Raw genomic sequence first — 18,028 nt, forward strand, 5'->3', positions numbered from 1 at the left:
AGTTCTGAAGCTGATTGTACGTTTTTGAACAAGAATTAACATCTGTAAGTTGTACATCATCAGCATATCCTTTGCTGGTAAATAAAGTACCATTTGAAAGCTTAAAATGGGGCAGGGCCCTCCACGACATGAACTCAACCCCCCACCGCACTGCCCCCCATTGGCTGCACTCGCCAGGTCATTATTATTATATTACAATATTATAGCGACGATATGTGAGTGACATTTAGCTCAGCCAGTCAGAAGGCAGCACCCGGGTTATATGACGTTCTGCAGTTAGTTAGTTTTGTATATGAGACTCGCCGTACGGCCCCAGCATTGAACCCAGTAGGTAGTTCGGGTGCTGGAGCTGGGCAGTCTAAAGTATTGTAATGCTCATTAAAGTCTTGACTAAACAGTTAAAGTGAACTCTACCTTGTCGTGTGCCTTTATTCCCACACCTCCACCACCGCACGCAGCAAAAGACCCGTAGCATCCCCGCCGGACGAGCACCTCTCGCAACGGCTAGGTGAGCCGACCCTCTATAGTAGCAAGTGGCTAATGCTAGCGGTAAAGTGCAGCAACAACGGAAGTAAAAACACGACAATATCTTTGTATATATATGAAATTTGTTGAGGGGGTCCCAATTATTTTATTTTTTTTGCACTGGGGTCCATGAGCTCCTAGTTACACCACTGCCCTAACTGGTCAGTTGTGGGCACTTTCTGCTTTGTACTGAGCAGTTTTTGTTTATAAAGCAAAAACTCTGTATTTGCAGTGTTTGTGAATGCAGTGAATCTTAAAACATTAAGCAGTTCCACAATATAAACATTACACAGTTAAATGTATTGAGTACAAAGCAGAAACACACCAGATACTTTTTACTGACTCACACTTATTGGCAACGTAAAGCAGCCAATCAACATATGGGTTTGTCTTTAAAGAAAGGAAGTGAACTGGAGTACTGAAGAACAATCAACACTCCTTACAGATGGAGAATCAGACAGGTTTATCAAAAGCAGGTCCTCAAGATCTACAGTATGTTGCTGCTTGGCACCTGTTCTACCAGCTGTGCCACATGTTAGATTTATTTTGTAAAATAATGAAAATACTAAACCTTCTACCATTAAAAAAGATATATGATGAAATACAGATGCTCTGGGTCGAATAAATAACATTTTAATGATTTGAATAACTGCTTTTATTGAAAATACATGATTGCAAATGAGCGCCCTGGCAATGTCATTTGCTTATGTTGCTTATGTAGTTTTTATAGGAGTATAAATAATTGTTTTTCTGTGTATTAGCTTATGCTAATCAGTACTGAATCCTTAACACAGAAATTGAAGTCAAAAGACCAATTAAAGCAAGTAAAAGAAAAAGAAGCAAATGTACTGATCAGCCAAAACTTTAACCTTCCTGCAGACAAACAGTCTGCACTGACCAATCCACTGTCTGTACTAACCAACTGACTAATCAACAGTCTGCACTGACCAATCCACTGTCTGTGTCTGATCCACTCATACCAGCACAACACACACTAACACACCACCACCATGTCAGTGTCACTGCAGTGCTGAGAATGATCCACCACCTAAATAATACCTGCTCTGTGATTGTCCTGTGGGGGTCCTGACCATTGAAGAACAGCATGAAAGGGGGCTAACAAAGCATGTAGAGAAACAGATGGACTACAGTCAGTAATTGTAGAACTACAAAGTGCTTCTATATGGTAAGTGGAGCTGATAAAATGTACAGTGAGTGTAGAAACAATGAGGTGGTTTTAATGTTATGGCTGATCATAAAACAACCGAAAACCAAAATATAATTTCTAAATTTTGTACCAAATTATGGAGTGTTATCGTAGCCTTCAATAAACCTGCCAGACTCGCTGTGACTAAAAGAATCTCAGCTAAACCAGCACCACAGAAATAAAAAACATATAAGGGCTTATAAACTGTTATAGTGACTGTGTTATAGCCACACTAGTTACAGGTGTATGTTTACTCCCCTTCTTTATAGACATCCAAGAAGATTTATTATTTATTAGAAGAAAAAAGACTGTGTTTATGCTGTTGGCAGTTCTTATAATTGTTTAGCTTAAAAATGGTGTTAATTCTGGACAAATTTGTGTTTCTGTGTTTCTGTAATGCAGTTTTGCTAAGAAAAAAAAACCAAAAGCTTACGTTAAAACTAGCAAATAGCAAAAAATTTACTGCTACAAAGACTTAACATCCACCCAATAAACCACACAGAGTCGCCCTAAGATATCAGGTGATGAGGTGATCAGTTTCCTGTGACACAAGAATAAATACACCAGCAGAGAAATAAAGATGTGAGGAGGGGAAAAGAAAAAAAAACTAATTGAAAAGCTTGAATCTGTTAAATCTCGGGTTACGACAACTGTAAGCAAGGGCAATGAGTCAGGAAGAGAGGACGTCCACAGGGGTGGATTACACAAAACACTATTGATTTTTTTATTCAGTCGTACCGAAACTATAAATGAATAATGAAGCCGCTTTACAAGACCTCTAACAACACTTTCAGAAAGTCAGGCTGCCCTACAGTCCAATTAAATGTGCTACAGTTTACATTTCAGGCACAAAAAAACTCATTAAATTAAAAACCTTACCAACAATCAGGTTGTGGGTTCAAATCCGGTTCTGCCATGCAGCTACTCTTGGGCCCTTAAGCAAGGCCCTTAACACTTGGCTTTAGGGGAGTTATAGCTGACCCTGCGTTCTGACCCTGACTTCCAAACAAGCTGGGATATACAGAAGAAGAATTTAATTGTACTGTACTCACTTATCTGTATATATGACAAATAAAAACATTCCATCCACCTACATTATTATTATTATTATTATTACTAATTATTATTATTAGTATTAGTGTTATTATTATTTTACTCATTATTATTATTATTATTACTATTATTTTTACTAATTATTATTACTATTATTATTACTATTACTATTATTATTATTATTATTATTATTATTATTATTATTAAGTCAAGTCACCTTTATTTCTATAGCACATATGACAACTTGTGTCAACCAAAGTGCTATACATTAAAATCAGGAATAAATACCACTCAACTATGCAACATTTAACAAATCATTAACATACATACAAAATAATATACATACGCACCGACATATAAACATATAAATCAAATAAAACCACAAATGGACTCAAATACCAAAGAAAACAAATGACTTTTTAAATTTAACTTAAATGCATCTATTGTGTGGGGCTCCTTTATGAAAAGTGGAAGACTATTCCAGAGTCTTGGGGCAGCTACAGAAAAGGCCCTGTCACCCTTGAACCTCATTTGAGAGCGTGGAATAGCTAAGAGCAGCTGGTTAGAAGATCGTAGAGCCTGTGGAGTGGAGTGAACTCAGTAAACTATTATTATTATTATTATTTTATTACTACTACTACTACTGCTACTATTATTAATATTTTTATTATTAGTGTTACAAAAAAACTGGGACACAGGCAACTATCCTTTAACAGCATGTAATATCTGGTCGTGAACTATAAATAACAAATGAACCAAGTTTAAAAGATAAATTATGTGTTTTCCAACACTAATAAAAATTATTGACTGTTTTAACAAAAAAAACGTTTAGATCTCTTCATCATCATCATCTATAATAACAAATTAGTACAAGAATCTGAAATCACTCCTCAATCCAGAATCTCTCTGTAACAAGTCGAGCTGCCATGAAGATCTGCGTCGTGGCCCTGTTACTGAATCATGTCCTTCTGCCTTGCCAATTATGGCTTTTATGGCAATTATGGAGGCACAGATGATTGATGTGTCAGTTCCTCCTAACTGACATTCGCCTCTGACTCGTTGAGTGTTAATTCAATCCAGGTGGACGTGTTTCTGTTTATCACGGTTTCTTTCTCACAGATTTGCTGGCTACTTAGTGGCAACCTGTTTTTTCTCTTGAAACCGTGACGCCGGGCTTGGTCTGGTTTTCTGCTGGTGTATGATAACACCATATTTTGTTACCATACATTTTATTTATAGCATCCACACACTATTAAACTCTGGTGCCTCTTTATGGTTTAATGCCAATGTTGTGAAAGTGCCACATCAAGTAAACATAGATTTTGGCCTTAAAATCCTTAGTGGGATTATTAGTTGGTTTTCAGTAAAATATAAGTATGCGTTCTCTCTCTCTCTCTCTCTCGCTCTGTGTGTGTGTGTGTGTGTGTGTGTGTTATTCAGACCTTCAGGAAGTTGAATTGCTTGAGCATATCTGCAACTTTCTCAGCGTTTCGTCCCTCATTCAGGAAGTCGAGCTCGAGAGGCATGTTCCTCTTTGCCTCCTCCACCAGCCACATGAACGCAAAGTCAGGAAAAAGCCAATTAACCACCTGCAGGAGGAACTACACACACACACACACACACACACACAGATCTGTTCATATATACACACATTGATTCGATCGCACTATGCCAGTATTTAAGAAAACTGCACCTTGGATTTGGATTTGATTTTTCTCATTAGTACAATCACTTCTACAGTAAACAGATAAAGTCGTGTCACTAAAACGCTTGATGTTTATGTGAATGTTTTACTGCATCACCACTGATTTTCTTAAATTTGATTAGTTAAAAGGTGGTAAATTATTTTCTTTAAAGAAAAATCATTTTGGTGTATAATGTTCTAGAAGCAAGTGCAAGTACAAACCCTTAATGAACACAGAGCAAGTGAACACTGCACATTATTTACAGCTGTTCTAGTCAGACTTAATGCAAGATAAATATTTATTTAACATTTATGTACGAAGCTTTCAGTATCAGCATCGTTCAACAGTGAATTTTAATTAAGGGCTAAAAACTTATTAGCAACTTTCAAAAACATGAACATTTAAGTGTTTAACCAGCTATAGTCTGTAACATGGAATGGTGGTGCTGTTAGTGAAATAATAAAGTATTAAAACTCGAATCACTTCAACTTCCTAATAGCTTTACCCCTGTTTACACACTAAAAAAGTAATAATAACAATAATCATCACTACCGTTATCACTCATCAATCATCATAATTATATACTAAATAGAGCATCATCATTACCAATATCAATATCATTATTATTATTATTATTATCATTATTATTATCAGTACTGTTATTATCATCATTACTCATATTATTTGTTATTAGTTATTAGTTATTATTATTATTATTATTAGTAGTAGTAGTAGTAGAAGTAATGTTATTATTATTATTATTATAGTTATTACAATTAAATTTATTATTATTATTGTAGTTATTATTATTATTATTATTAATAGTAGTAGTAGTTGTAGTAGTAGTATAATTATTATTATTAATATTAGAATTATTATTATTATTATTAATATTAACATTATTATTATTATTATAACAAAAATAACAACAATTATTATTATAATAATTATTATTGTTGTTTTTGTGATTATTATGATGATTATTATTATGATTATTATTATCAGTACTGTTATTATCATTATTATTACTTATATTATTTTTCTTGTTATTCTTCTTATTATTATTATTAAAATTTATTATTATTATTATTAAAATTTATTATTATTATTATTATTACTGTTAATTATTATTATTATTATTATTATTATTATTAACATTAGTAGTATTATGAAACACATTTTATGTAAGTGTATAATGTATTTCTATAATAAATAATCAGCTTTTTTGTGAGCTATATCACCCTTGTAGCTTCAGTGCACTAAGAAAGTCACACCAGTCAAACACCAGTCAAACACCAGTCAAACACCAGTCAAACACCAGCCATGTCTGAGCTGACCGACTAAATTTTCAGAATCTTTTTAGCATCTGATTATTACTTTAAAGACAGAAGGGAATAAATAAAATCATCACATATTTAGAGTAATGGACGATACCGGACGTGCATGGTTACACTGTCGTTTGCAACAACATGCGTGAGACCCAGAGTTGAGTGATGGGTTCCATTACTTAAATACTAATGGGAGGAGAAGAAGGCCGAGCTCCTGGAACGCTGTGTGAGTGTGTATGACAGTGACGAAATGTGTGAATTACCAGGTCACTCTGCACTTACCTCCATCACCATGATGTCCTTGGAGCTCTGAGCCTGCACCTTGGGATGCTGCACCTTCACTGCCACCGTGGTGCCATCCGCCAGAATCGCCTTGTGGACCTGAGCGAGAGACGCTGCACCATGGGGCTTCTCCTCAAAACTGATGAACAACTGATCCAGCTGTTAGACATATAAAAAAAACATAATGATAAGCTTGGAACCACCACAGTGCTAGGAGCAAGTGGACACCACATTCAATGTGTTGTTCAGGTGTTTCAATCACACACATTACTATCAGCTATAAAATAAAGCATGTAGAGAAACAGATGGACTACAGTCAGTAATTGTAGAACTACAAAGTGCTCCTGTATGGTAAGTGGAGCTGATAAAATGGACAGTGAGTGTAGAAACAGGGAGGTGGTTTTAATGTTATGGCTAATCGGTGTAACTATCAGCCTTTATTTGGTGAGAGATATTTTTGGTTATTGAATTGAGAAGATGGGCACTTAGGTGGCCCAGCTGTAAATTTTGCTAGTCCACAACCACTGAAAGCACTGAAAGGGTTCGAATCCTCAGTGTTATCGGCCGGCCAGACATCTTAATGCATACTTGATTGGCTATTTCTGCAAGGGATGAGAGAGGCCCCATGTTGGATTGGCGCCCAGTCCAGAGTGTGTTACTGGATTTCACCAAAGGGAAACCGGTCCCACTGTGACTCTGACCAGTATAAAAGATAAAAGATATCTGACATGCTGTTCATAAATAATCAAACAGGAACTTACATGTGAAACTGCATAAATAAAGAGCTAAAATAGCTTTTGTTAATTTACTGTCTTGTTTACCACCGCTTTATCCTGGTCAGAGTCAAGGTGGGTCTGATTCATTGGGCAAAATGCAGGAAAAACCCCGGACAGGTCGCCAGTCCATCACAGGGCGCGCATGCACACACACACACACACGCACAATTTCTAGTAGCTGGCCTGACTGCATGTGTTTGGACTTGTGAGAGGAAACTAGAGTACCCTGATGAAACCCACAAAGACACAGGGAGAACCAACCAGTTGAACCAGCACTACACACTGCACCAATGTGCCACACATCTTTTGTTCAGCTGTTCTTTATTGTTACACAATGCAGAAACAGTAAAATTCAGCCCAGACACTTTACATTTTCTTCTCTCCAACTTCCCCTGCAGGGCTTTAATAAACAACCTCTACACTACACTAAAGCAGTCTTTAAATCTTCTTTTATTGGACTGTCAATAGACATTTTCCGAGCCACTGGCTGACTGGGTGAAAATCACAAAGGTTTTGTCCTGTTTGCAAAACTTTGTGAATGGATTGTAACAAAAAGCAGAAGACATTTACATCAGTGTGAAAACAATGCTTCATTACTGCGACCGCCAAGACGTACAAAAAGCAAAGTAACCCCATAATAAATCACCAGCAGCTGCATTTTACATCAGTTCACCATTAAAATGACCACAGAACTTAAAACAATGTTTTTTTTTCTTTAATAGTTGAACATCATGGCTTGCTGGTTTCAAATTTTGTAGAGTTTTTCTTATTTATTTAGTGTCAAATTGTGTTAATCACAGTGCATCAATTCTTCAGATGCAAATCTGTTTTGTGTTCCAGAGTCAGGAGTCAATCCTTCCAGAAAGAACATTTCTCAATGCAACCAGCATCTACCATACATAATCCCGTTCAAATCCCGGCTCTACCATTCTCTCAGTGTTGGACCCTTGAGCAAGGCCCTTAACCCTCTCTGTTCCAGGGGCTCCGTACAATGCCTGACCCCAGCTTCCAAAACAACCTGCAATACGCAAAGAAAGAATTTCGTTGTACTGTACACCTGTATATATGACAAAGGCATTCTATTCTATTCTACCTTCAAGCCTTTTGACAACATTGTATGAGAAACCATTATGCTTCTGTGATAAATATAGCCACATAGCCTCAGGAGTTCTTCACAAAACTGTTGTCACTTAACACAGTCCATCTCTGCATCAAGAAATGCAACCGGAAACTATTACACAAAGAGAAAGTCGTACATCAACTCAGTGCAGAAATACCACCGAGTTCTCTGGGTCACGAACACAGTGGAAATGTGTTTCGTCAGATGAGTCCACAGTTCAGCTTGTTTGGCACAGCAGGATATTCCGCCCAAACACCAGTGCTGGGATTCTGAGTTCAAATCTCAGCTCTGCTACCGGGCGGCTGGGCGCCCTCTAGCAGGCACAATTGGCAGTGCCTGCAGCAGAAAAAAATGACCTCCAGTCTACTGGATGGGAAAAGACCAGGGTATTCAACACTATGTAAGGACTCTGGTTAGTAGCCCGAGGCGCCTGTACAGAAGTGAAGGACAGCGGTGATCAGTGCATAACTCCGTGCGCAAGGCTGGCCTCATGTGCGAATGCACCGAAATTGTGGGTGAATAAGACGGGACCAGAAGAAGTGTGAAGAAAATATACCCTCCTCTAATGTGATTAGGGTCCCGAGCAGCGGAAGTCAACATCTCTTATGGTACTAATATGCATCCTGCGGCATGGGGGACTCGCATGTAAGTTAAGGATCTACTGATGCAAAGGTGTATATATCAGTTTTAAAGTAACACATGTTGCCATCAAGGTGATGCCCTTTCCCAAGAAGTCCATGATTATTTCAACAAGTAAATGCCAGGCCTCATTCTATGTGCAACAAAATTCTATGAGTGTATGTGCTTGACTGGCCTGTCTGCAGTCCAGATCTGTCTCCTATTGAAAATGTATTGTGCATCATAAAGAGGAAAATCAGACAACAGTGACCACGGACTGTGGAGCAGCTGAAGCCGCGTTAAGCAAGAATAAAAAAAAAAAAGATTAAACGTTAACAATTAACGCCCTCAGTTCCCAAACCATTAAAAGGTCTCAATAATAAGAAGGCTTATGGAACACAGGAGTAAACATAACAATGTCCCAACTTTTTTGTGTTGCAGGCTTCAAATTCTGGACTGGTCAGAAAGCACAGACAATATACAGCTGTATTTACTGAGAAGGCTGGGGTCCTTCGACATATGTAAGAAACTCCTGCAGATGTTTTAACAGTCTGTGGTCGCTAGCATTCTCTTCTATGCTGTGGTATGCTGGGGAGGCAGCATTAGTAGGAGGGATGCAACACAGTCGGACAAACTGGTCAGGAGAGCCGGAGTGGTGGTCGGAATGGAGTTGAAATCACTAGCAACTGTGACAGAGAAAAGGACTCTGTGCAAAGTGCTTTTCATTATAGACGATTAAAATCACCCACTGTACACAACTATACTGAAACAGAGAAGTGTGTTCAGTGGCAGACTACTGTCACAGAGCTGCTTTACCTATCTATTTACATTTTAAATGTCCAAACCTTTCTGAAAATAGGGTTTTAAAAAAGGTGGCTAGTTATTTACAAAACAAGCACCATGGCCGGTCACCAAACACTGCCCACCTTTAAATAAGTGTGCACAATATTTAATGAAGGTCAAGTGACTTAATTTATTATGTGTCTTATTTCCACTGGGTAAACAAACCACTCAGAAAAGACCAAAAGTAAAAGACAAAATATGGATGACGGGGGCACAAAGTTCACTGAGAAATCTATTCCGGTCTCCTCCTCTCCTGCGTTCATCCAACAGACTGGGGATCAACATTCATGACCACCAGTGCTCTTAAATCTGAGAGGGAAAGAGAGACGAACTTATCAATCACAGGGCTGAGCGCCACCACTCCACTAATCACCTCTTACAATACCCATGATGCTGTAGGCCATCTATCTGAACAGACAAGGCAGCCCAGCGGAACAGAAGGACTCGACCTCTTTACCAGGCGAGAAAACAAGCCCAGCATTGTTTAGCAAGCTGGAATCTGATGGTTCCTGAGGAAACTACATTTACATTTTTGGCATTTAGCGTGGGCTTTATGATTCCTCCTTACTGACTTGGATCAGGTCTTTTTACAGGTCTCTGTGTCTTTTCTATCAACATGGTATTATTTCACTGTTTACAGTTTTTCCACTAAATAAATTGGTTATTATAGGAAAGACACCAAGGCGTTACCGATTTAGCAAATGTCATATTTCAGTGTCGATGGTTGAGTGGGCGCAGGTCAACTGTGCCATAATGAGTAACCCGTCAGCCTCATTAAGTGCTCCTCTGGTGAGTGGAGATAAAGCACACGTCCTGAGGAGGTCACCCTCCCGGCGCAGCGAGGGTGAACGTGGCCTGCTTTACATTCTCACTGCTGGGTGATGGAATTTTGTAACGCTTTATGGGCTATGACAGACGAGGGGCGGACACACACGCCGAGATGTTAACACAATATATTTAATAATAACAAAGAGACAAGATTACACAAGAAAGGTTTAAACACAAGACACACAAACAATGCTAAGACTGCTAAAGCTAAACACAGAGGAACTAAGCTAAATGCTAACTGCTAAATGCTAACTGCTAATGCTAACAAATGCTAAACACAAACACAAAGCTAAATGCTAATTTCATCCAAACATACAAGAATAATGCTAACTCTAAGCTAAACTAAACACACATGAACAATGCTAAACAGGAACTAGACTAAAACAGGACTAAGACAAGAAACAAACCTGACAAATGATGGCAAACAGGAACAAACAGAGCTAAACAAGGCTAACAGGGCTAAACAGAGTTAACAGAAAGGATCAAACGGACAAGACATAGGCCAAGCTAATCAAATCGGAGAGCAAGGAGCAAGGAGCAAGGAGCAAGGAGCAAGGAGCAAGGAGCAAGGAGCAAGGAGCAAGGAGCAAACCAGAACAGAGTTCAGAAGAAAAAACCAAACAGATAGCAGAATCACATCAAAATAGTCTCCAAAAACTGTTCCCCAGCTCCCCTCTTAAATACCCCTAGATGAGGGACAGCTGGGGCTAATTAGCAGAGGGGAACCAATCATAAAATGGGCGTTGGCTCAGGACTGAGTGTGCTCCCGGAAAGAAGGGTGTGGCACATAAACAAACTCCACATGTTCTGGGAGCTCAGGAGCTCTAGGAGCACAGAGAGGCTGCAATCATGACAACTTCAGCTTTAGCATGGCTTTAATTTGTTGCTATTGTCTAAACTTTCAGTTTCTCAGCTTCTCTGTCTGGCAAATGGGATTTTCTTCAAAACCGTGGTGTTGTGCTGTTTGGTCCAGTTTAGTTTTCTGCTGGCGTGTAATGCCAGCATCATTTAGCTTTTTGGAAAATCACCCTGGTGTTATAGCATTTTGCCCCAGAGTAAATCCCGGTTATGTAAGGGGTGCACTAATTGGTGGGCTAGGGGTTCCACTAGTGCATAACTGAACCAGCTGGTTCTAAAAGTTCCCTGTTTATCCTTTTTCTGGGAGAACTGGGTTGTCACAGATGGTCGGAGCAGCCTGCACTATCCATGTTCTATCCACTTTCCCCACTGCAGGCTGCGGACTGGCTGCGGGTTTTTTCTTTTTGCCATTCTTGAAGTTGTGTAGCTTCATCTCACGCTTCAGTAGCAAGGTGTATCTCACCCTGTTACAAAGACCCAAAGACCTAGCATCATTTATTTTATATAATTAGGTTTATAAACCTGTTAGTAAGGCCCTACCTAATGTTCCCGGAGCTGTTCCCCATGTATTTTTTTTTTTTTCATTTTTCATTCACGTAGCGTTCACTGGTTAATCTGCATTTTGAGGCGTCTAGTAATCCTACGGCAATTCAGTTAGCAATCGCGTAGTTCAAGATGCCGAAGTGTGAAGCAGCTAAAAACACAACTCGGGTAACCAACCAATTCTGTGGACGTTTGGTCAAAACATGGACGAATATTTTCGTATTTGTGACAGAACACGAAGCTTCGCACAGTCGCAGAATGTTCTAGGTTTACATTCAACCGTTAAGGTCAGTGTGCTGTTTATTGTAGCTTCTATTTATTGTATCATTTAGTTTATGGGTGTAATTTAATGACTGCTTTTCTTAAAAAATCTGAGAAATCTGTGATTTTTGTAAAACGAGGTCTGTGAATTTAGGAGGGCCATACCTGTTAGCAACAGGTGTGGCAAACACTTAAACACAATAATCAGGTTGGGTGTAGGGCTGCCGCGATTGGTATGACGTCGACGCTAAAAATTTCGATGCATCGTTTTTAAAACTATGTTTATAAATGATCCTATTTAATTTCTACAGTGCTTCCATTCATATAAGCGTTCATATGATTCCCTCAGCACTACTTGCTGTGTGCATGACCTAAGTCGTATTTAGTCCAGTCACTGGTTGGCGACATTCTTAGAGCACAGTCTTAAAAAATGCCGTCTGCAGCAGTCAGAGGCCGATTGTAGAGCTTTCAAAGAAAAGCTAAACGTTTTCCAAGACCCAAATCATCTAAAGTTTGGGAATAATTAAAACTGGCACAAAACAAAAACGTGGTTTGTACACTGATGGTATACCTCAGCAGCACTAGCGCCATGTTGCACGTCTTGTTTTATTAAGCTTCTTAATCGCGGAGATCTTGGAATACCGTATTTCTTAGTGAGTTCGGTTAAGTAGCATTCACACGCGCCGCGCACTTTGCTGCATTGGGCTCGTGATTTTTGCAGTTGCTGCGGCGATCAAAGCACAAAAAGCTTCTCATGTGAAACACTTACCACTGTGTTTACATGGCTTAGAATGTGAAGTAAGTTTTGAGTGAATGTGTAGGTTAGAATCTGGGCTCATTCTGTTGTTACTCTACGTTGGACTTAATTAGACGTGCCCACTTTTAACTATTTTATTTCTGCTATAAGTTTAAGCACTTTGCTTTGTGTACAGAACGCCATAAACACGTGCTGCACCTTGTTTAATATGGAGCACTTGAGAATTTTATAATATGGACATAAATCCTGTTTACATTTAGTTTTGTGCCATATTATTATGCCGTACACTTTGTTGTTAAAATAAAAGTAGCATAAATGAGATTCAGAATAAAAATGTTTTAATCGATAATCGATCGATTAATCAATAAAATAGTCTATAGATTAATCGATAGAAAAATAGTCGTTAGTGGCAGCCCTAGTTGGGTGTCAAGATATTTTTCATCATATAGCGTAACACACTGCTGTTAAGTGCTGCTGAAATGTGTATTGACCCCTTGCAGATTCCCTCTTCAGCGTCTCACACTTGCACACTATTCACACACTGCTTCATATTATTCCTAATAGACTGAACTAATACGCAAGCACAGAATGCTAATTAATAAAAAAAAAAATGCTTAAGTCAGGCCATATGTTACAATAACTAATGTGTAACACGCAGCGTTTAAAGAGAGCGGCGGAACAGCAGTGCTGCCCCACACGGAGTCTCTTCTCCGTTCTGAATACGAGCCCCTACCCCTGTGGGACGGGGTAATGGAAGCAATTAGACAGCAGGGGGGTTAAGAAGGAATCCCTGGAGAGCTGTAGTCATTAGAGAAGCCCTGGTTCGGCGTCATCTGCAATATGTTCATCCTACAGAGAGAGGAATAATGGTGGTTGTGTTTCTCTGCGGTCGCCTGTGCCAGCGTACTGTGCGGGTCAGGTCGGACTCGTACAGGAACAGTCGTCTTTTATAGTCTCTCCGCACAATCTTGATGTCCTGTCCTCCTTTCTCGGGTCGTTTTGTGTGCACCGATGACTCAGTCTGTCCTCAATATAAATGACAGATATTCTGAATTGTATCTGTTTCATGCACGGGCTTATCTAAAGCCACAGCTGACTGGACCCAGATGAGATAGTGTCTGTGACCACCTGATAACGCTGTGTAACCTCTGACCACCTGCAGTGGAAAAACTGCTACATGCTACTGTTAGTATAAATCTTTATTCTATGCTATATGGCTAACAGTTTTGGGGAGGGCTATTTCCTGTTCCATCATGACTACACACCTAGAACTTCAGTGGGCTGCAAAGACCCCAAGCCTACTTAATGTGGAGATTGTACTCTAGCGGTTAAGATACTGGATTAGTAATTGGAAGGTTGATGGTTCAAACCCCACCACTGCCAGGTTGCCACTGTTGGGCCCTTAAGCAAGGCCCTTAACACTCAGTTGCTAAGACTGTATACTGTCACAGTACTGTAAGTCGCTTTGGATAAAAGCATCTGCTAAATGCCAAAAATGTAAATGTATTTGGGATTATATTATTATTATTATTATTATTATTACCATAATAATAATAATTATTATTATTATTATATTATTATTATGATTAAATTACTATTATTATTATTTTAAGATTATTTATTCATTATTATTAAAAAAAAATTATTTATTCATTATAATTATAATTATTCTTCTTCTTATTATTATTAATATTACAGTATTATTATTATTTTAGTATTACTTATTCATTATTATTAAAATTTTTATTTATTCATTATTACAATTTTTATTATGTATTCATTATTATTATTACTATTATTATTATTGTTACTATAATTATAATTATTATTATTTTATTATTATTATTACTATTATTATTATTATTTTACTATTATTTATTTATTCATTATTATTATTTATTCATTATTATTATTATTATTATTATATTTTTACTATAATTATTATTATTTTATTATTATTTATTCATTATTATTATCTTTTTTATTATTTATTCATTATTATTATTATTATTATTATTGTTACTATAATTATTATTCTTATTAATGTTTTATTATTATTATTTTACTATTATTTATTCATTATTATTATCATTTTTATTATTATTCATTATTATTATTATTATTTTATTATTATTTATTTATTTATTCATTATTATTATTATTATTATTGCTATTATATTATTATTATTATTTATTCATTATTATTATTATTAATAATAATAATAATAATAGAATTTTATTTATAAGCGCCTTTCAGGATACACAAGGACACTTTACACATCAAAGAAATTAAAAGAGAACAACAGAAAAGGTATAAAACGAGTAATAAAACATAAGAAAGTAAATAGTACTACTGCAAATATATATATATATAACTGAGAATAAAACAAATTAAAAACAAGTATTCAATAAAACTAAGAATTATGGAAAGCAGTTCTAAAGAGATAAGTTTTTAATTGCTTCTTAAAAATTGTCAAGGAGGAACATGAGCGGAGATAAAGGGGGATGGTGTTCCATAACTTTGGGCCAACAACACTAAACGCTCTTTCACCGTACATGCGCAGCTTGACAGGAGGTACAGAGAGCAAGCTGGCATCAGCAGACCGGAGCGAGCGTGAAGGACAGTATCTGGTCAGCAGAACAGAGAGATAGTCAGGAGCCAGACCATGCAGGGACTTGAATACTAAGAGGAGTATTTTGTAGTTTATGCGATATTGGACTGGAAGCCAGTGCAGATCTTTTAGTATAGGAGTGATGTGTTGCCAAGAGCTTGTATGTGTGAGAACTCTTGCTGCAGAATTCTGAACATACTGAAGCTTCTCTTATTGAACATACTGAAGCAGCTCTTATTGTTTTAATTATTATTATTATTGCTATTATATTATTATTATTAGTTATTCATTATTATTATTATTATTGTTTTTATTATTATTATTTATTCATTATTATTATTATTATTATTATTTAGTCATTATTATTATTATTATTTTATTATCTATTCATTATTATTATTATTATTATTATTATTATTTATTAGGATTTAGGTTGATGTTTTACACTTTGGTTCTATTAGTTACAGGTTACCCACGATTCCTCAGGTCAAGTTCAATTTTGTATCTTCAATTCACGTCACTTGCAGGTATTTGGACTGTGAAAGGAAACCAGAGCTCGCAAAGCTCATAACTGCTGCCAAAGGAGCAGCTACAAAGTACGAGGGATCTTCAAAAAGTTTCCACACTTTTTTTTTTTACTTTATTTATTAAGAATTTTAAAAATAAATGCCATCAGCAAAAAAAATTTTTTGGTTTACCGCTGCTTTCACATCAACATCACATAAAAATCTTCTTCCTCTTAAAGCTTCTTTGAGCATCCAAAAATGTGGAAATCAGATGGAGCTAAATCTGGACTAAAAGCTCTCTCATGCAGTCTCTCAGTCTCTCCTCTGGCCCTCACCGCTTCCAACCAAAATATAAGAGTGCAGAAACTTTTTGATCCACGTTAGTAAATAAATGATTTAAATACAAGATTTTAATTAAAAAAAAAAAAATTTATCATGTTGTTAATTTGGATGATTTATTGTAGATTAAAGGGTAAAATGACCAGTTTATCCATTCAAAATGAAACCCACAACACAATAAAGTGCAAAAAAAATACTTGTGGGGTGTGAATACTTTCTGATGCACTGCATGAACTTGATCTAATGTAGTGCTGCATGTAATGCTGAGATCACAATTAGCTCTGACCAAAGTGCTTCTTGGAAAATGCTTGGTGAAAGGAGTCCCACGGTGTTGGTGTACAGGAGAATGGACGACACATGGTCTGACTGGACCTGCTGCTGTTCATGGCTCTGACCAAACCTATTCAGCTAATTGTGCAATAATCACCAGCAATAAACAATCATCCTAATAAAAGATCCTGAAAGTGCTGCCAGTAGAGCAGCTACACGACTGAGCTCAATAAAACACATTTCTTCTTTAAGCTGATGGTTTCTGTATCAGAGCTGCTGAAATATAACCAACCGCAACTGCTTCTGAGCAATCATTTGCCTGCGGCGTTGCTGAAGACTTCTCTCAGAGGAAGTGTTAGTCATTTCAGCGTGGTACACTTGGCATTCTACAAGTGTGTGTGTGTGTGTGTGTGTGTGCGCGCTACAGGCTGGAGCTCTGGTCCCAGGGTTTGACGGAGCTTTCATTCATCGTCTGACATCAAGAAGTTCCCTGGAGAGCTCTTCAGTCAATACTGAGTAGGAACTAATAGCTCCCCGGGGCATCTACACATCGCATGCACACGCACACGCGCACACACGCGCACACACACACACACACAAACGCCATGCAAAGTGCAACCTTGTTACACATACCAACAACTACATAAATACTAGTTTACTAAGATTAACAGTTCAAGCCTGTTGCTTATGTCATCAACAAAAATGAATGATCAGATAAAGGTTTAGCGAAGGTCTTTTAATTTCCTTCATCCAAAGTGACTTACAGTACTCTGACACTACACAGTCTGAGCAATTGAGGGTCAAGGGCCTTGCTCAAGGGCCCAACAGCAGCAGCCTGGCAGTGGTGGGGTTTTTGAACCAGCGACCTTCTGATTACTAGTCCAGTACCTTAACCGCTAGACTACACCTGCCCTACACATTATACAGTCTAAGCAATTGAGGGTTAAGGGCCTTACTCAAGGGCCCAACAGTGGCAACCTGGCAGTGGTGGAGTTTGAACCAGCAACAATCTGCTTACTAGTCAATCTGCTACAACTGTCCACTGGAGATACAAAATTGTCCTCAATAATAACAACAAGACGTTTGATATAATAGCCAATATATATAGAACAATTTGTGAAAACAACTAAGTAATGATAAGATAAGATAACACTTTATTGATCCCGAAGGAAATTGCAGATGCTATTGTGTCTATATCGAGCAGGTGAGAACTCAAATCCCAGGAATCAGTAAGGTGGCGTAAACTAAGAGGCATGTGACTTGCGTCTATCTCATTTATTGATAAACACAAGTGACACCTTCAGTTCCATTTTCTACGGGTTCGTTCTCACATTTACACCTGTAAACATTAGCATGTGCAATTCACATTATGGGTTATAAGGTACAGTTATTTTTACGTGCAGTATAGAATATATTAGCCATACCAGATTAGCCTGGGATACATTAGGCAGCAAGTGAACATTTTATCCTCAAAGTTGATGTTAGAAGCAGGAAAAATGGGCAAGCGAGAGGATTTGAGCGAGTTTGATGAGGGCCAAATTGTGATGGCTAGACGACTGGGTCAGAGTATCTCCAAAACTGCAGCTCTTGTGAGGTATTCCCGGTCTGCAGTGGTCA

At 37.7% G+C, this 18,028-nt stretch overlaps 1 protein-coding gene across 1 annotated transcript in view; it reads right to left on the bottom strand.

Annotated features, from left to right (window-relative positions):
* adck1 (aarF domain containing kinase 1) overlaps window positions 1-18,028 on the bottom strand; it is a 202,791-nt gene that overhangs the window by 79,817 nt on the left and 104,946 nt on the right. Inside the window, exons 4-5 of the mRNA XM_063007546.1 lie at window positions 6,081-6,239; window positions 4,228-4,386 (exon numbers count right to left, since the gene is read on the bottom strand). Of these exons, the coding sequence (XP_062863616.1) occupies window positions 4,228-4,386; window positions 6,081-6,239 (318 nt within the window). The remainder of the gene's footprint in view (window positions 1-4,227; window positions 4,387-6,080; window positions 6,240-18,028) is intronic.

Source organism: Trichomycterus rosablanca, chromosome 13 (genome assembly GCF_030014385.1).
Source record: "Trichomycterus rosablanca isolate fTriRos1 chromosome 13, fTriRos1.hap1, whole genome shotgun sequence".
NCBI classification, from domain to species: domain Eukaryota; kingdom Metazoa; phylum Chordata; class Actinopteri; order Siluriformes; family Trichomycteridae; genus Trichomycterus; species Trichomycterus rosablanca.